The 19266-nt window shown below is 53.2% G+C and overlaps 1 protein-coding gene across 3 annotated transcripts; it reads left to right on the top strand.

Moving 5' to 3' along the window:
* Positions 1-2155: 2155 nt before the first annotated feature.
* MXD3 (MAX dimerization protein 3) lies at positions 2156-19106 on the top strand. Of its 3 annotated transcripts, XM_077937473.1 has the most exons (9): positions 2156-2252; positions 13276-13378; positions 13502-13628; positions 14469-14597; positions 14875-14980; positions 15658-15687; positions 15815-15929; positions 18351-18534; positions 18612-19106. In XM_077937473.1, exons 4-9 carry the CDS (start codon positions 14528-14530, stop codon positions 18725-18727), a joined length of 621 nt encoding a protein of 206 aa, XP_077793599.1. In that variant the 5' UTR covers positions 2156-2252; positions 13276-13378; positions 13502-13628; positions 14469-14527; the 3' UTR covers positions 18728-19106. The 3 variants fall into 3 exon arrangements, with proteins under 3 accessions (XP_077793599.1, XP_077793598.1, XP_077793600.1); XM_077937472.1 differs by having other exon boundaries at positions 2157-2252; positions 13502-14597; XM_077937474.1 differs by lacking the exons at positions 2156-2252; positions 13276-13378; positions 13502-13628 and adding an exon at positions 14217-14336.
* The last annotated feature ends 160 nt before the right edge of the window (positions 19107-19266 follow it).

Below are 19266 nucleotides of genomic sequence, written 5' to 3'. Positions count from 1 at the left end.
CTGCGATGATGTGCAAGGGGCTGGTGGGGGCAGGAGGAGGGTGGGGTGGTTGTGGCAGTCCGTCTGGGACACCTCGGGGGACAAAGATGGTAACGGGGAGTGGAGGAAAGGCAGCTGCTGAAGGCATGGCACCGTCCCCCGCAGCTTCCATAGTCATCGCCCCCAGCTGTGGCCTCTGCTGCCAGCCAGCTCTCGCACTGTGGAGCAGCACGTCCTGTCCCGTCCTAAGTCACCCATCTGGCTCTGATCCCGACTCTAGCCCTCCTTGGGGACCTTGCTGAACCGATGATGTCTTCCTCGTCCCCTTCCCACTCACTGTTCAGTTGCTTTTGAATCTACCACCTTAAAAGCAAAAGCTAGCCTGCCCTCCCTGCAGTAGCCAGGCTTTTGGTAATTAACACTATCAAATAGATTCTTTTTTTTTTTTTTTTTTGAGACGGAGTCTTGCTCTGTCCCCCTGGCTGGAGTGCAGTGGCACTATCTCGGCTCACTGCAAGCTCCGCCTCCCGGGATCATGCCATTCTGCCTCAGCCTCCCGAGTAGCTGGGACTACAGGCGCCCGCCACCGCGCCCGGCTCATTTTTTTGTATTTTTAGTAGAGACGGGGTTTCACCATGTTAGCCAGGATGGTCTCGATCTCCTGACCTTGTGATCTGCCCGCCTCGGCCTCCCAAAGTGCTGGGATTACAAGCGTGAGCCACCGCGCCTGGCCTCAAATAGATTCTTATTGCAAAAAATATAGAGGGACACGAGTGAGAGTCAGGATTTTACCCTCTGTCCCTCATTCTCCAGAGCTCTTCACTGGTCCACTGTCACCCGCCTCTCGTGTCCTCTGTGTTTCCTCCTTCAGCAGGTTGGATGAGAAATTCCACACAGTGACTGAGAGGTTCGAGTTTGTGCTTCCTTCACAGGTTTGGGAGCCTGTTCATGAAGCCTGAAGAGTAATCGTGATCCTCCTTATTGAAGTATTTAATTAACACTTTTCCCAAAACAGTTCCTTTCCTTGAAAAGGTGGCAGATCGTGTGTTTATGGTAGGCCCTGCTTCGGAGCGATTGAGGCACATTAACTCATGTCATCTGTAAGGCTCACCCCTCAGGTGCCGGAGGGCTTTTAGGCCAGGTGTCTAGGGCCGAGGCCGAGAGCCTGGAGCTCTCCACGACTGCTACAGTCACACCATCAGCACCACATTCACCAGACTTGACCTTTAACTTTTGGCTCTAACTTGGTCTTCACCAAGTTCCTGAATTATTAGGCAAATTAGTGTCCTATACTGGATGTTTCTCAACCTTGGCTGCGAAGTTCCCTGGAGAACTGAAAAGAGCCTGCCTTGTTCTCCAATTCTGGCTGAGTAAGTCAGGTGGAGCCGGGACAAGGGCAGTTTCAAAAGCCCGGGCAGTGGTTTTAACACGTACCCAGGCTTGAGCACGAGACGGAGTTGGGCCTTATGCTGTGACAGCAGGTGTTAAAGTGATCATGCCGGTCTCTACTTGGCTGTCACGGTGGGCACCCCTTTCCATTGGAACGTAGCCTTGTTGCACCCAAGAAAAGTTGATTGTTTCAAAATTCATACCTAGGGGTACTTCCCTAGAATGATCCATGTGTATTCTTATATCCTCATTTCACATCCGCAGGACCGTGATGCCATAATCTGTGTTTTTGCCATGTGTGTTTAAAACTTGGAGGTATTTCATCATACAAAAGTTAAACGTGAATGTGGCCGGGCGCGGTGGCTCAAGCCTGTAATCCTAGCACTTTGGGAGGCCGAGACGGGCGGATCACGAGGTCAGGAGATCGAGACCATCCTGGCTAACACGGTGAAACCCCGTCTCTACTAAAAATACAAGAAAATTAGCCGGGCGAGGTGGCAGGCGCCTGTAGTCCCAGCTACTCGGGAGGCTGAGGCAGGAGAATGGCGTGAACCCGGGGGGGCGGAGCTTGCAGTGAGCCGAGATCGCGCCACTGCACTCTAGCCTGGGGCACAGAGCAAGACTCCGTCTCAAAAAAAAAAAAAAAAAGTGAATGTGTGGCTACGGACCTGCCATGCGACGTGAGAAATAGAGTATCACTGACACACTTGGATCCCTTTGTCTCCTCCTGTCAAAGGTGGTTGCTGCAGAATCTGACTTCTTATGTCTTTCTTAAAATTTTTACCACAGGGATATGTATCTCTACATACGTTGTATTTTGAATTTCTGAAGGCTGTAAGAGGTGCATGGACATATTCCTCAGCTTTTGCAATTCGGCGTTGTTGGTGAGTCTTTGACGTGGCTCAAGAAGGGTGTTTCTCGCTGTGAGGTATGAACAGACTCCAGTTTCTCCATTCTGCTACTGACCGGAGGTGGTTTAGGGCTCTTGCTCTGCAACATGATGCTGCTCTAAGCACTCCTGGATGTGTCTTATTTATTTATTTATTTATTTATTTATTTATTTATTTTTGAGACAGAGTCTTAAACCGTTGCCCAGGCTGGAGTGCAGTGGCACAATCTTGGCTCACTGCAGCCTCCGCCTCCTGGGTTCAAGCGATTCTCCTGCCTCAGCCTCCTTAGTAGCTGGGACTACAGGTGTGCGCCACCGCGCCCAGATAATTTTTGTATTTTTAGTAGAGATGGGGTTTCTCCATGTTGTTCAGGCTGCTCTCGAACTTCCGACCTCAGATGATCCGCCCACCTCAGCCTCCCAAAGTGCTGGGATTACAGGCGTGAGCCACCGCGCCCCGCTGTGCCTTTTAGTTTTTACTTCTTTCTTTGGAGGCAGAAATTGGGCATAAGACGATATGAGGGGTGGTCTCCTCCCTTACTTTAAGGCTCAAAGTAATTTAAAGTTCCAACAACACGGATTCTGAATTACTTATTTTCACAGACCCTTGCGAATGAACCCGCAGGCAGCAGGCTGCTGGGCACACAGCCATCTGGGGAGTGGAGCTCCACTGTCACTGGGCCCACTCGCATTGGGGACAGCATTTCCATGGGAGTGAAATCAGCCACTGTGTATGCACTGTTTCAGGTTTTCTTTTGCTCACAGCCGAACCTAAGTCTTAACTCATACAAGTGGGAAGTTGTGATCAGAGGGAGAATCTAGTCTGTGGAAGCATTAAATGGTTAAGTTAGCAAATTGAGGAGAAACATCTCAGGTTATTTATTTATTTAGAGACAGGGTCTGGCTCTGTCACCCAGGCTGGTGTGTAGTGGTGTGGTCTTGACTTACTGCAACCTGTGGCTCCTGGGTTCGAGTGATCCTTCCACCTCAGCCTCCTGAATAGCTGGGACTACAGGTGCACACCACCATGCCCAGCTAGTTTTTGGTGGTATTTTTGTTTTTGTTTTTGTTTGTTTGTTTGTTTGTTTGATTTTTGAGATACAGTCTTACTCTGTTTCCCAGGTTCGAGGGCAGTGGTGCAGTCTTGCCTCACTGCAATCTCTGCCTCCCAGTTTCAAGCGATTCTTCTGCCTCAGCTGCCTGAGAAGCTGGGATTACAGGCCCACACCACCATGCCTGGCTAATTTTTGTATTTTTAGTAGAGGTTTCAGCATGTTGGCCAGGCTGGTCTCGAACTTCTGACCTCAGGTGATCTGCCTGTCTCAGCCTCCCAAAGTGCTGATATTATAGGCATGAGTCACTGCACCCGGCCCTAGCTTTTGTATTTTTTATAGAGATGGGGTTTCACCATGTCGCCCAGGCTGGTCTTGAATTCCTGAGCTCAAGCAATCCTCCCACCTCGGCCTCCCAAAGTGCAAAGATTCTAGGTGTGAGCCATTGCATCTGGCCAACAGATCAGCCAATGTAGGAGGGAGCGGATCTTGTGGAGAGAGAAGGCGTCAGGAGGGAACTAGGCAAACCCTGGATTGACTTGTGTGAAGTCAGGTAGTGAAGATGACCAATATGCAATAAACTGGTGACTCTGGGCCATGTGCCATGCAATGGCACATCCTCATCGTCACAGCTGATCTTGGGCACTGCTGCTTGGTAGAAATCTCCAGAAATCTGGGATCCTGGACCTGGATTCTCTTAGTATGCTGTATGGGCTATGATATGTAGCCTGTCCTCACCATCATCCCGAAGGAGTAGAACAGGAAATAAACAGAATTTACTTGGAATTTTGGTTCCAAACTGCTGTTAATTAAAAAAAAAAGTGCAATCTCCTGCTTTCCTGGTCTCTTAACTCTCTGAGTCTTATATTGCATGTCTTTTGCACTTTCTGATTTTGAGGTGTATCTCCTTTAGAAACTCTCCTATAGATGGTTTCAAGGTTGCCATGGTTTGTGTGCCCCCTCCAAAACTCACGTGGAAATTTCATCTCCAGCGTGGCAGTACTAAGAGGGGAGCCTTTAAGAGGTGATTGGATCATGAGGGCTTTGCCCTCAAGAGATTAAGCCATTCGTGGAGTAATGGCTTCATGGGTTAGTGGATTAATGGGTTATCATGGGAGAAGAACCAGTGGCTTCACGAGAAGAGGAAGAGAGACCTGAACTAGCACGTGAGCACGCTCGGCCCCCATCCTGTGGTGCCTTGTGCCACCTCCAGACTCTGCAGAGTCCCCATCAGCAAGAAGGCCTCACCAGAGGCAGCCCCTTGACCTTGGACTTCCCAGCCTCCAGAATTACGAGATACTCCTTTTCTTTATAAATGACTCAGTTTCAAGTATTCCAAAAACAGACTAAGGCTGGGTGCGGTGGCTCAGGCCTGTAATCCCAGCGCTTTGGGAGGCTGAAGTGGGAGGACTGCTTGAGCTCAGGAGTTCGAGACCAGCCTGGGCAACATTGTGAGACCCAGTCTCTACAAAAAAATAAATTAGCTGAGTGTGGTGCAACTCAGGAGGCTGAGGTACAAGGATTGCCTGAGCCTGGGAGGTTGAGGCTGCAGTGAGCTACGATCATGCCACTGCATTCTCACCTGGAAATTTTTTTTTCTTTTTTTGAGACAGAGTCTTGTTCTATCGCCCAGGCTGGAGTGTAGTGGTGCGATCTTGGCTCACTGCAAGCTCCGCCTCCCAGGTTTAAGCAATTCTCCTGCCTCAGGCTCCTGAGTAGCTGGGATTACAGGTGCATGCCACCACACCCGGCTAATTTTTTTTTGTATTTTCAGTAGAGACGGGGCTTCACCATGTTGGTCAGGCTGGCCTTGAACTCCTGACCTTGTGATCCACCCACCTCGGCCTCCCAGAGTGTTGGGATTACAGGCATGAGCCACCACGCCTGGCCTTTTTTTTCTTTTTGAGATGGAGCCTTGCTCTGTCACCTAGGTTGGAGTGCAGTAGCACGATCTCGGTTCCCTGTCAACCTCCACCTCTGGGGTTCAAGCGATTCTCCTGCCTCAGCCTCCTGAGTAGCTGGGACTACAGGCATGTGCCACCACACCCGGCTAATTTTTTGTATTTATAGTAGAGATGGGGGGGAGGTTTCACCATGTTGGCCAGGATGGTTTCGAACTCCTGAACTCAAATGATCCGCCTGCCTCAGCCTCCCATAGTGCTGGGATTACAGATGTGAGCCACCGTGCCCTGCTGAGGATCTTTGCATCAGTGCTCAGTAAGAAACAGTGGCCTGTAGTTTTTTTGTAGTGTCTTCGTCTAGCTTTGGTACTGGGGTAAAGCTGGCCTCACAGAATGAGGAAGTTTTCCCTTCTCTCCAAGCTTTTGGAAAAGTTTGAGGATTCGAATTCTTCAAATGTTTGGTATAATTTACTAGTGAAGGTGTGGGGTCCAGGGGTTTTCTTTGTCAAGAGATATTTGATTACCGATTCAGTCTCCGTAATAATCATAGGTCTATTCAGAATTTCTGTTTCTTTGTGGTATCATCTTGGTAGGTTTTATGTTTCTAGCAATTTGTCCATGTCATCTAGGTTATCCAATTTGTTGGGATACAGTTGTTCATAGTACCCTCTTATAATCCTTTTCACTTGCGTAGAATAGGTAGTAATGCTCCTACTTTCATTTCTGATTTTAGTAATTAGAGTCTTCTTGTCTTTTCCTAGTCCGTCTAGCTAAAGGTTTGTCAATTTTGTTGATCTTTTCAAATAACCAACTTTTGGTTTCATTAATTTTCTGTTTCTCTGTTCTCTATTTCATTGATCTCTGCTCTAATCTTCATTATTTCCTTTTTTCTGCTATCTTTGTGTTTAGTTCTTTTTCTAGTTCCTTAAGTTTTGTTTTGTTTTTTTCTTTTTCAAGATGGAGTCTCGCTCTGTCGCCCAGGCTGGAGGGCAGTGGCGCGATCTAGGCTCACTGCAAGCTCCGCTTCCCGGGTTCACACCATTCTCCTGCTTCAGCCTCCCAAGTAGCTGGGGCTACAGGCGCCGCCACCACACCAGGCTAATTTTTTGTATTTTTAGTAGAGACGGGGTTTCACCATGTTAGCCAGGATGGTCTCGATCTCGTGACCTCGTGATCCGCCTGCCTGGGCCTCCCAAAGTGCTGGGATTACAGGCGTGAGCCACCGCACCCAGCCTAGTTCCTTAAGTTTTTAAATTGGGTTGTTAATTTGAGATCTCAGGTTTTTCCCCCCCTCTTACCATCATTCCCAAGAAATATAAAAATAAACACAATCATACAGAGAATGAAGCACTGTAAAAGTAAAACAATGAAGAGTAAATATGAAATACATTGTACAAGAGGGTTAAGATCAAAATACCAGAAATATAAATTATATTAATAAATGTAAATAAACTAATGTAACAAAACATTTTATCAGGCCAGGCGTGGTGGCTCACACCTGTAATCCCAGCACTTTGGGAGGCCGAGGTGGGTGAATCACGAGGTTGAGATCGAGACCATCTTGGCTAACATGGTGAAACCCCGTCTCTACTAAAAATACAAAAAATTAGCTTGGTGTGGTGGCGGGCGCCTGTAGTCCCAGCTACTTGGGAGGCTGAGGCAGGAGAATCGCTTGAACCTGGGAGGCAGAGGTTACAGTGAGCTGAGATCGTGCCACTGCACTCCAGCCTGCTGACAGCGAAACTCTAAAAAAAATTCAATAAAAATTGAAAAAATACAAAATTAGCCGGGCGTGGTAGTGCACACCTGTAGTCCCAGCTACTCAGGAGGCTGAGGCAGGAGAATCGCTTGAACCTGGCAAGCAGATGTTGCAGTGAGCCAAGATCGCACCACTGCACTCCAGCCTGGGCGACAGAGCGGGAGTCCATCTCCAAAAAAAAAAAAAAAAAATGGAGAATATAAATGGAAATCAGCAACCAAAAGATAGCTGAAAAAGTCCTTTGTATCTGGAAACTGAAAACATACTACCAAATAACATTTGGACTTAAGAATAAATCATAATAAAAGCCCCACACTAAAAGAGGGAAGTTGCAGGACCTGGCTAAAACAGGAGAGGTCTGTGGCTTGAACAAGAACATTTGCAGGGTGCCCAGATCCCTTGAAGAGGACGCCCTGTCACTGACAGCGGGAACGGCCTGTGCTATGCGAGCAGGCGTTCAGGTGGAGTACTCTTCCCATACTCCAGAGAACAGGCTGAAACTTTTGACTTAGCAAAGGCCAGAAGGAAAAGGGGAAGCGGTTTATCAAGTGCCTGCTGGAACATATAACATCGCAGACACTGGGTACTTGCACACAAGTGGCTGACGCGGTTGGCCCTGCCGCTTGCCAGTGCTGCCTGGTCAGTGGGTTGGGCTCATCCCATGACGCTAGCAGGTAGTTGTTCTTGTTGTCTTCGGAAGGACCTTTTCTTTCCTTTTCTTTTTTGAGACAGAGGTCTGCTCTTGTTGCCCAGGCTGGAGTGCAGTGGCGCAATCTCAGCTCACCAGAACCTCCGCCTCCCAGGTTCAAGTGATTCTCCTCCCTCAGCCTCCCGAGTAGCTGGGATTACAGGCACATGCCACCACGCCCGGCTAATTTTGTATTTCTAGTAGAGACAGGGTTTCTCCATGTTGGCCAGGCTGGTCTCGAACTCCTGACTTCAGGTGATCCACCCACCTCGGCGTCCCAAAGTGCTGGGATTACAGGTGTGAGACACTGCGCCTGGCCTGATAAAATGTTTTGTTACTGAATTTTAGAAATGATGGATGCAACTCCCAAGGAGTTAGTTCACTGGACGGATAAGGAAATGCAAAGTAACAAGACACAAGCTAAATATACTATCTTCTTGTTCTCTGTAGCAGGACTGAAGGCAAAATGTAGTGATAGGGCAGGTCCTGAGACTGGGCCAAGCTTGGATTGTGGCTATTCCCAGGGGCACTTTTGAGGGGAAAGAAACATTATGCTGAAACAACAGTGAAGATGGTTAGACTGATTCACAAGAGAATGGGGAAAACAAAGGGAAGAGTCAAGATACTCATCCCAGCAGGATGGCAGTCTTTAAATGGTTCTTATGAAATGGGCTGAATAAAGTAGACATGGATGGCATCAAAACAAAGGTCATACTCCAACACCCTTGGAAGTCCTTGGGTGGACAGATGGGAGCCTCTGCTGGTCCCCCACTATTGAAGGGCCCTGAACAAATCTGATTTATTCACCTTAGTTTGGAGGATTTTAAAATGTCAGAGGGAGGCCAGCCTGTAATCCCTGCACTTCGGGAGGCTGAGGTGGGTGGATCACCTGAGGTCAGGAGTTCGAGACCAGCCTGGCCAACATGGTGAAACCCCATCTCTACTAAAAATACAGAAAAATGGTCGGGCGCGGTGGCTCACGCCTGTAATCCCAGCACTTTGGGAGGCTGAGGTGGGCGGATCACGAGGTCAGGAGATCGAGACCATGCTGGCTAACATGGTGAAACCCCGTCTCTACTGAAAATACAGAAAGTTAGCCAGGTGTGGTGGCGGGCGCCTGTAGTCCCAGTTAGTCGGGAGGCTGAGGCAGGAGAACCACCGAGCCAAGGAGGCGGAGGTTGCAGTGAGCCGAGATCGCGCCATTGCACTCCAGCCTGGGCAACAAGAGCAAAACTCTGTCTAAAAAGCAAACAAACAAGCTGGATGTGGCGGTGGGTGCCAGCTACTCAGGAGGCTGAGGCAGGAGAATCGCTGAGATCGTGCCATTGCGCTCCAGCCTGGGCAACAGAGTGAGACTCCGTCTCAAGCAGAAAAAAAAAAAAAGAGGGAAAGATGGCAAGGAGAAAACTGATAGGTAGTCACCTGGGGCAGTTGTGCCACAATCTAAGCAGGATAATGACCAACACCCACTGGGGATCCAAGGCCATGTGGACACGAGCGGGTGAAAGGTCAGGGGCTGCAGGAGAGACTTCACTGGGACACATTTTTGTGGAATCCGTGCTCTGTAATTCCAAAATCTATTTGCGAAGTCCAATGGGAGCGAGAGTTCGATTGGCAGAATATGGGAATGTGATACCTGATGGAATGGAAACGGGGAGGGTTGAGCAGGCTTTATGCAAAGCGACTGCAGCTCCTTTACCTGAATGTACTATGGGGGTGGATATCGGGTCTGGGGGAGGCGTTTCTCTTACCTAGCATGGTAAAGCAGAAGGCAGGTGAATCTCCCCACCCGCCAGTAGTGATTGGACATACTTGTTGGAAACTGGTAAGATTGCCGGAGCCTGTGCGAGTTGTTCATGTGTTGTAGGACAGCCTCCCTGAGGAGCAGACTGGAGCTGAGGGCAAAAGCGTGAGTGCCACCTAGTGGCAACCACTGGGATTTTGAACCAGGAAATTTCCGTTTCAGAAATTACTAACTTGCTATCGGATTTAATTCAAGTCCAATTGCCCCTATGACTTAAGGACACAATATAACTTGAAACCTGAAATACTCATAAATTTCTCGGGTGATGTTGGGGAAATACTCTGATGAGGAGGGCAGTGCCCGGAAGGGTCCATCATAATTTGGAAATGATTTTTCTAGAACGTGCTATCTGGGGTATGCAAGGAGGCCATCCCAAGTGGGGGCCTCTTCTCGACAGGCAACTTCAGAGCCAGCTAAGGAGTTTCCTGGGCCACATGGGCAGTGAGTGTCCTGTGAACAGCTCTCTACTGACCAGCAAAGAGCCGCCTGGTTTATGGATGGAAGTTTCAAGGTGATGGGACAGCTTCCTATCTGGAAGACCGTCAAAGAAGGTAAAACCAAATCAACTCTTTGAATTGACTGGTGTTTGTGCTGCATCTCATGTCAGTGGCCAGCCTGCCTGCACAGTCAGCAGAAGGGCAGTGGGAAACTGGCCTATTAGTGGGATGCCTGTATGGGGCGTGGACCTGTGGACATCTCTATGGGAGTCGGAGGGGTACATTAAAGTAGGACGTTTGATGCTCATCAGAAGAACCCCATTCCAGGATCAGGGGCTGATTGGAATCAGTCAGTGGATACTCCGGTGTGCTCACTTAAGGAGGCCTCATGACATGAGAGTCATATGGGGGCCGCCACAGTGCGGGGATAGACTGAGTTCCCCTTGCACCCTCTGAGGCACAAACCACCAGTAACTGTTCTGTCAACAAGAGGCCTGGCAGGCTAGTCAGACTGAAGCCTGTAGCCCCAGGAAGTGTAAGTCGTGGCAGGAACAGACAGTCACTCTGCACACTGGGCTCAGCTTCCCTGCGGTAGCTGCAAAGGCTCACAGCACAGTAAAAGGACTGGAAGTCGGCCGGGCGCAGTGGCTCACGCCTGTAATCCCAGCACTTTAGGAGGCCGAGGTGGACGGATCACCCGGGACGGATCACCCGAGGTCAGGAGTTCGAGACCAGCCTGGCCAACATGGTGAAACCCTGTCTCTACTAAAAATACAAAAATTAGCTGGGCATGGTGGCAGGTACCTGTAATCTTAGCTACTTGGGAGGCTGAGGCAAGAGAATCGCTTGAACCCGGGAGGCGGAGATTGCAGTGAGCCGAGATCACGCCATCACACTCCAGCCTGGGGGACAAGAGCGAGACTTCGTCTCAAAAAAAAAAAAAAAAGGACTGGAACTGAAGATACCAATTTGGACTGCCAGGTCACATTTCTTCAGACCCCGACCAAGAAATATGTTTTACAGCACATAGCGTTCAACAGTGGCAGAGGCATGCTCCCCAGAGTGATGGTTTGATGAAGAAGTGGAATAGGCAAGTGAAACATTTGTTGACTAAAACAGGAAAAGCCGGGCAAGGTGGCTTACGCCTGTAATCCTAGCACTTTGGGAGGCCGAGGAGGACGGATTGTTTGAGCTCAAGAGTTTGAGACCAGCCTGGGCAACAATGGCAAAATCCCGTCTCTACAAAAAATACAAAAAATTAGCTGGGCGTGGTGCTGCACACCTGTAATCCCAGCTAATCGGGAGGCTGAGGCAGGAGGATCACCTGAGCCTAGGAGGTCAGGGCTGTAGTGAGCTGTGTTCATACCACTGCACTCCAGCCTGGGCAACAAAGTAAGACCCTTCATTTATTACCAAGTTGGGCAACACACATGAAATCGGAGTTAGAGGAGGAGGGTAGAGATAGAATAAGACAGGAAAAATATTTGAAGAGATAAGAACTGAAAACTTTTCCAGAAGCTCAAGATACCCCAAGTAAGGCAAACACCAAGAAAACCACACCCAGGCACGTCACAGCCAACAGTTGAAAACCAAAGGTGAAGAGAAAATATTAAAAGCACATAGAGGATAACAATACATTATATCCAGTGGAAAAATAAGAATTTCAGCTTAGAAAAAATGCAAATCAGGCTGGTGCAGTGGCTCACGCCTGTATTCCCAGCACTTTGGGAGACTGGGGAGGGGCGTCAGATCACCTGAGGTCAGGAGATCAAGACCAGCTTGGCCAACATGGTGAAACCCCGTCTCTACAAAAAATAAAAAATTAGACACGCATGGTGGCATGCAGTTGTGGTCCCAGCTACTTGGGAGGCTGAGGCAGGAGGATTGCTTGAGCCCAGCAGGTCAAGGCTGCAGTGAGCCGTCATCGTGTTACTATACTCTGGCTGGGTGATAGTGTGAGACCCCACCTCAAAAAAAAAAAAAAATGACCATACTACTGATCCTACAGAGGCCTGTCTGCAGCGCTCCCCCCAGGATAGCAGGGGCTGCCAGGCACCTCTGAGACCTGTCTAGCCAGGGCTGGCCTCTTGGCTTAGCCCCTGTGACATCAAGCGAGGGACTGGCTGGCACCCGACTCTTGGTCATTATGCTGCACTGCCACAACAGTCTGGGGGGCGTTCCAGAGGTGGCCTCTGTGTGGAGGTCTGCTGACTGCTTCTTCCGCTGACATCCTGTGGGCATGGAGACACAGGCCCACCAGCCCTTCCCTACCCCTGGCCCATGGCTTGGCCAAGCCCCTGTTCCGCATTGGTTTGCTCTATTGCTGAGATCGTAGTCTGCAGGAAGAGGCTGACCCTGAGGGACGCAGGGCCCACTGCTGCTTGGGAGGATGCACTGAAGGAGAGAGGCCTGGGAACCTCCTGGAGCAAGTGACATTGAGCCGAGATGGCAGAGGCAGGGAGGTGGGCAAGGCCATGGCATGTCCCCTGCCACAGCAGGAGGAGGGGCATGGCCCAGCTGAAACTTTGTCCTGAAGGCCATGGGAGTGTGGGCCTTCAGCGGGGGCATGAGACCTTCAGTGGGGCGTGACTTGGTTAGCTCTGTGACTGGGGAGTCCTGCTCTCTGGGAGAAGGGAGGCTGCAGGCAGCCCAGGGAGGAGGCTGGGCAGGGGTCCAGGGTCAGAGCTAGGCCCCCAACTCCCCCGACGACTCTCCCCTGCAGAGGGGAAGGGGAAAGGGATCTGGGGAACACAGGGCCATCTCCTCCTGCATGCTGTCCGTGGAGTGGAGGAGGGCAGTGAGCCCAGGGCTGGCTGCCCTCTTCAGGGGATCCTGATTGGGACAAGGCATGGGGGAGGGGTCCCCCTTCTCCCCTTCCACTCAGGGCACAGATGCGCAGTGGCTCACGCCTGTAATCCCAGCACTTTGGGAGGCTGAGGCAGGTGGATCAGCTGAGGTCAGGAGTTCGAGACCAGCCTGGCCAACATGGTGAAACCCCGTCTCTACTAAAAATACAAAAATTAGCTGGGTGTGGTCGTGGGCGCCTGTAATCTCAGCTACTTGGGAGACTGACGCAGGAGAATCGCTTGAACCCGGGAGGCGGAGGTTGCAGTGAGCCCAGATTGAGTCATTGCGCTTCAGCCTGGGCGATAGAGCAAGGCTCAAAAAAAAAAAAAAAAAAAAAAAAGATTTTTCCAAAGGAACTGAGGCCTGACTGACATGTGCCTGTGTTTGCCAGGACTGTCTCTTTACAAAGCGTCTATTCCTCCCACCTTCTCTCCCCTCTCTATTTTGGGGTTACGCGGGTCACAGACTCAGCCCATGGCTGGCAGTAATGCTCCACCCTGCTACAGCTGCTTTCATCTTCTTGTCCCCAGATGTGGCCCCACCTGCTGGTGCCGCGGCTAGAAGTCATCACAGCCACTCCTTCCGCCGGCTAGGAGAGTCAGGTTCAAGAAGGGTTCATGGACTCTGAGTAAGGCAAGCAACGTCTGCCTGGGAGGCAAACGCCGGCGTCTGGTTGCACTGCCTTTGAGATGCGCGGCTCCTTCATGTCATGGGCACAGCAAAGGCATTGGCTCTGATCCTTCAACCCTGTCACAGGGTTCCTGAGGCTTAGAGACGGAGGTCACCTCCTGAGTCATACACAGCTGAGACATCAGTGACAGGAGAGGACCCCAACTCCGTGGACACCAGAGCTCCGGAAAAAGCCATTTCGCGAGCCTCCAGGGTATGGCCTGCCTGAGAAAGCTGTCACCCCACTGACGTTTTCGTAGCAACAACAGCTTCCTCACAGAAGAGGAGGGGGGCCGATAGATTATTCCCATTGGTCACAGTAGGAAGCTGGGGTCCACGGGGGCCTTCGGGGGCAGAGGGCAGGCAGGCGTGGGGACAGACGCCGGAGGGCAGGAGCCGGGGCCACCGCCCCTTCGCTGGCGCCTGCGCGTTGCGGCCCAGCTCCCCGCTTAACCCCGCCCCACCGCTCGAGTTTTCAAATTTGAAACCTGCTTCTTTTCCCGCCCGAACGTGTGGACCAGCGGCGGGAGAGGGCGGGGCGGAGCGCCAGCCAATAGGGCATCAGAGGCTCCTTGACCCCGCCCCGAGGATGACGACAGCGAGCCTTGAGAAGCCATGGGCGAATGGGCGAGCTGCGGCCGGCGGGCCCCGCCCCCGCGGCGCCCACGTGTAGGGCTGGGCCCGGGGTTTCCAGGGGACTACCTGGCCCCCAAAGCGCCGTGCAAAGTGCGGGGCTAGTCACTAGCACTGGGCTGGAAGCTGAGATCAAAGACGCCAATGAGCCGGCGTGGGTGGATGAGTGAGGCGGGCAAGAAGCAGCACCCGTCAGCCTGAGGGTTCCCTCCAGGGCCAGGCCTGGAGCCGGCGCCCTTACCTGCCCCTGGAGAGTCTGAGACCACTCGGGGCGGGGCGGCTGCCGGAGGTTGGGCTGTGGCTCCGTGGCGGGTTCCAGAGGGGCGGAGCCAAGGGCTGGGCGTTCCCGCGGGCGGGGCTTCCCGGGGGCGGGGTGGGCCCCTGTGTTTGTTGCACCGTGTCAGTTACTTTGAAACAAAAGTGCTGCAGGCGCTGCTCCAGCCCGCACCCTAGGCCAGCCCGCTGACTGCTATCGCCGACATGGAACCCGTGGCCAGCAACATCCAGGTCCTGCTGCAGGCGGCCGAGTTCCTGGAGCGCCGTGAGAGAGGTGAGGAAGAACCCTTGGCTGGATTCCGGGCGGCGACCTTGCTGACACGGGCCTGGACTGGACCTGGCTCCTAGCTTGAAGGATGCACTGCCCTAGGACAGTAATCCCGGGGCGCCTTGCCCTCAATTCGAGAGGAGTCCCGGGGCGGTTAGAGCAGGGAGGGGTGGGGGAAATGGTCCTGGCGCCAAAAGCCTTTCCTTGACAGTGCTGTGCCTGGGGCTCCCGCTGGGACTAGGTCCAGCCCCAGCCTGACGCGGGCGGGGGCTCTCTCTGGCAGAGGCCGAGCATGGTTATGCGTCCCTGTGCCCGCATCGGAGTCCGGGCCCCATCCACAGGAGGAAGAAGCGACCCCCCCAGGCTCCTGGCGCGCAGGACAGCGGGCGGTGAGGAGGCCCGGGGCGGCGGGAGTCGGGGTGGGGGTGGGCGCCGCCCCCGGTCGGGCCCTCCTCTGCCCACTTGTTTGCATCTTTTGGGTCAGGTGTCCTGCTCCAGGAAGCGTTCAGACCCCTCCTGCCATCTCCCCACTCTCCAAACACACTCACACCTTTCTATTCATTCAAGGACTATTTCTTGAGCACCTCTAGATGTGCCAGGAACTGCGAACAGCAATTGGGGTCCCGCTTCCACTCGCACTCCCGCACTCCGCACATCAGGCCACTCACCTCCTCCACTGGCTTCCTCCTTTTCTCTCCTCTCCCCAGTCCTTTGCATATGCTGTTCCCTCCTATCTGAATGCCTCTCCCTCCACTACCGGCTTGGGAAACACCTATTTCTGCATTTAGCTGTCACCTCTGTTTGGGAAGCCCTTCCTGACCAGCTGGCAGGGCCTTGTTAGGACCTCCGTACCCACCTGGGCAGGCTTCTGTTAAGCATTGGCTGCATGTGTCTTTCACTCCCCTCGCCCTGCCAGGGGACTCGTGTCTGAGGCCAGCATGAGGTCTCCACAGGAGACTTGTTTGGGGTAGACATCTGTAGTGGCTCTTGAGCCACTGGGGGCCCTGGGATTGGGGCCTGGGCAGTAGCTGATTCCCCTTCACCCCGTCCTCTCTGGCGTTGGCAGGTCTGTGCACAATGAACTGGAGAAGCGTAGGTGAGTCCCAGTCCTGCCCTGACAGCGCCAGCCCCTAGGGGCCACCGCCCACTGACCTTCCCTCCCCTGCCATTCCTGTGGCCAGCAAGGTGGGGCTGGCACTGCCCTCCAGACCTCTTCCCCACAGGAGGGCCCAGTTGAAGCGGTGCCTAGAGCGGCTGAAGCAGCAGATGCCCCTGGGGGCCGACTGCGCCCGATACACCACACTCAGCCTGCTGCGCCGCGCCAGGATGCACATCCAGGTGAGGCCCCTTGCTGCGCCCGGACTGGCTTGCCCTGGTGTTTGGAGGGATGTGCTATGGAGGGGCTGGTGGGACTGGGGAACGAGGCCTGAAGTCAGAGCTCAAGAACTGTGTGACTTGGGACAGCTCTCTGAGTTTTTACTTTCCAGATCCATTAATGGGAAGAAAAGCAGACAATAACTCAGAGGGTTGTTGAGGCTTAAATGAGTTCACTCTATAAATGTTCACTGTTGCTGTTACAGCTGTTATCACTTAGATCCCAGCTGTGAGACCCTGGGCAAGTCACTTAGCCTGTCTGGACTAACCTTGCCTCCTGTTTGAGGGGAGAGGATGGCTGTTGAATTCTGTGATGGAATGTATGTGGGGGTCCTTGGGACTGTAGAGGGTTGGTCCTTGCTCTCCCCCTCTCCCTTTCAAGGCCTCCTGTTATGGGCAGTCTATCCTGGTGCCACCTGGGAGGCAACTCCAGAGACAGGAGGGGAAAGGACTGCGAAGACGCCAGTCGCTGGTCTTCCCGGGGCCGCTCTGCTGCTGCTGCTGCTGGGGCTGAGCTCAGCGCCCCCTGGTGGACAGGAGTGGATGTGCTGAATAAACGCCCAGGTGGCCCAGGCCATGGCAGAAGTGGCCTTGGAGACCACAGGACTTTTCCTGCCCTCCAGAGGAATACATGGAGGCACAGCTAGGCTGAGGGCCAGCAAGTCGCACAGCTGATGGGAGGCAGATTCAGGAACCATGCCCAGTTCCCTGGCTTGCATTATCTCCGACAAGTGTTTTTTGAGCACTGGTTCCGCTAGGCCCTATTCTAGGCACTGGGGGCTGTGGCACACATAGACCTATGTGCTGTCAGTAAATAAACCACAGCTGTGGTAACAACTGCACTGCCCCCCGGTGTCTGTTTTTACCATCATTGTGGCTGAATAACACTCTGGTTGGGTAATGGCCCAGTTTCTCGCACGAGCTTGCCTGGCCTGGTTCTCGGATGGATGATGTGTGCCCCTCAGGGGCTCGCTGGCCTGTGGGCAGGACCTGGGGGGTGCTCTTTCTCTGGGGCTCCATCACCCCCATCCTGGATTAATTCACCAGCCTCCTCCCAGCCTTCCTGTTTCCTGTTTTGCCTCCCCCAGGCTGTCTTCTACTTTGCTCTAGAATGATCTCTGCAGCACACATATCTACCCAGGCCCATCTCCTGCTGAAAACCTGCCAATCGCCCCTGACAGGACAAAGCCTCCGCTCCTTACTGCCTGTGAAACTCAAGGCCCTTCCTAACCCAGGACTTGCCAGGAGGCTGCTCTTCTGGCCTCATCGCTCCCCATGCCCCACAGAAGCTGAACATTCCATGCTCTCCTCAGGCTCCCTCTGCTCTGCCTTGGCGTTTCTTCCTCCCTGTGTTTGCCTCCACGGCTCTTACTCATCTTTCTATGCCCAGTCCAAACGCCCCCATGGCCCCATTCTCCCCTTCTTGTTGAATGACTGAATGTAAGCTTCCGCCACTGAGGGCTCTGCCTGGGAGAGCCCTTGGCCTTCCAGTCCTTGGAACTTCAGGGCTGGCAGAGCTTGGCAGGAGGTAGGGGGATGGGAGGGAAGGTGTTAACGCCTTCACACTCTCGCTCTTGCAGGGATTGTGACCAGGAGCTACAAACTGGTAGCCTTTGTTTGTTCAGTAGTTTTCTAAAAATTTAAATTAGTTGTCAACCCCTCAAAAGACATTTGACATGAAAAATCTGACTTTCCAGCTAGCTTCTTGTAAAGAAATGGGGGGCCGGGTGCAGTGGCTTACACCTGTAATCCCAACACTTTAGGAGGCTGAGATAGGCGGATACCTGAGGTCAGGAGTTTGAGACCAGCCTGACCAACATGGTGAAACCCCGTCTCTACTAAAAATACAAAAATTAGCTGGGTGTGGTGGCGGGCCCCTGTAGTCCCAGCTACTTGTGAGGCTGAGACGGGAATTGCTTGAACCTAAGAGGCAAAGGTTGTGGTGAGCCGAGATTGTGCCATTGCACTCCAGCCCGGGTGACAGGGCAAGACTCTTGTCTCAAAAAAACAAAACAAAACAAAAAAAACAGGGAGACCTGGTAGTACCAGGCCTGTTTCCCATGACAGCACATGCCTGGCACCTGAGCCAGAGTGTACACGCAGCAATGCGCTCTGCCCCCAGTTCCCGCCACTGGACACCACAGCCCCCCAATCCTTTATCCTTGACTACGCCCCCCACCCCCAATCTAGGCAGCACCCTCACAGGACGTGTGCATGGCAGGAAAGGGGCTGGCTTTCTGGAGGATATGGGTACAGCCCTCTGGGGCCTCACCTGCCTGGAGTGGGCGCTGGCCCTGTGGCCGTGGCCTGGTACTTAGTGGTGTTGGGCTGCAGCCCGAGCCCCACGCCATTAACCCCAGCCCCTTGCTCCTTTGGGATCTGCAGAAGCTGGAGGATCAGGAGCAGCGGGCCCGGCAGCTCAAGGAGAGGCTGCGCAGCAAGCAGCAGAGCCTGCAGCAGCAGCTGGAGCAGCTCCGGGGGCTGGCAGGGGCGGCTGAGCGGGAGCGGCTGCGGACGGACAGCCTGGACTCCTCAGGCCTCTCCTCTGAGCGCTCTGACTCAGACCAAGGTGAGTGCCCCGAGGCTGAGGGGTTGTGTGGCCCTTGGGGCAAGCCAGGTCTTCTGACTGGACCCCTCCCTGCGCAGAGGAGCTGGAGGTGGATGTGGAGAGCCTGGTGTTTGGGGGTGAGGCCGAGCTGCTGCGGGGCTTCGTCGCCGGCCAGGAGCACAGCTACTCGCACGGTGGCGGCGCCTGGCTATGATGTTCCTCACCCAGGGGTGGCCTCTCTGCCCTCTGCTCACGCCAGACCCACCTGCCAGGCAGGAGCTCTTCCCAAGCCTTTAGGGCTGCTCGGAGTCACCTGTTGGAATGGACTAAAAGGACCCTTGTGTGGGAACAGGTGCTCCCCAAACACCCTGCTGCTGGCTGCCAGGCAGGCCCTCTGGAAGGGGAAGGGGCAGGACTCATCAGGACCTCCCTGGACCCCTGCAGGGCAGGCAGCTTGGGCCTGAGCCCAAGCACTTGGCTCTGCTGCCCCCAAGGGGACAGGAAGCTTCTTGGGCCTCTTCCCTTCCTGGACAAGGCCCCCTGGCCTTTGCCTCACATAAACTGTACAGTGTTTTCATTAAAAGCCTCTTTCATAACTTCCTGTCCATAGTCTTGCCTGATGAAAATGGGGGAACTCCCAACCACAGACCCACTGGAAGAGGAAATAAGATCAGTTCCCATCGCTGACACTGCTGGCCGTGCCAGGCAGTGCACTTAATCCTCACAACTCGGAGGCTGTTCTGTCTCCACTTC

Source organism: Macaca mulatta, chromosome 6 (assembly GCF_049350105.2).
Source record: "Macaca mulatta isolate MMU2019108-1 chromosome 6, T2T-MMU8v2.0, whole genome shotgun sequence".
NCBI classification, from domain to species: domain Eukaryota; kingdom Metazoa; phylum Chordata; class Mammalia; order Primates; family Cercopithecidae; genus Macaca; species Macaca mulatta.
The sequence above is the reverse complement of the archived record's forward strand: the minus strand, read 5'-3'. Positions and strand labels throughout refer to the sequence as shown.

Coding starts and splice junctions, on each gene's coding strand:
- MXD3 (XM_077937473.1), top strand. CDS start 14,528: ATGGAACCCGTGGCCAGCAACATCCAGGTCCTGCTGCAGGCGGCCGAG. Junction 14,981..15,657: donor GGCGCGCAGGACAGCGGGCG/GTGAGGAGGCCC, acceptor TGGCGTTGGCAG/GTCTGTGCACAATGAACTGG. Junction 15,930..18,350: donor GCGCCAGGATGCACATCCAG/GTGAGGCCCCTT, acceptor TGGGATCTGCAG/AAGCTGGAGGATCAGGAGCA.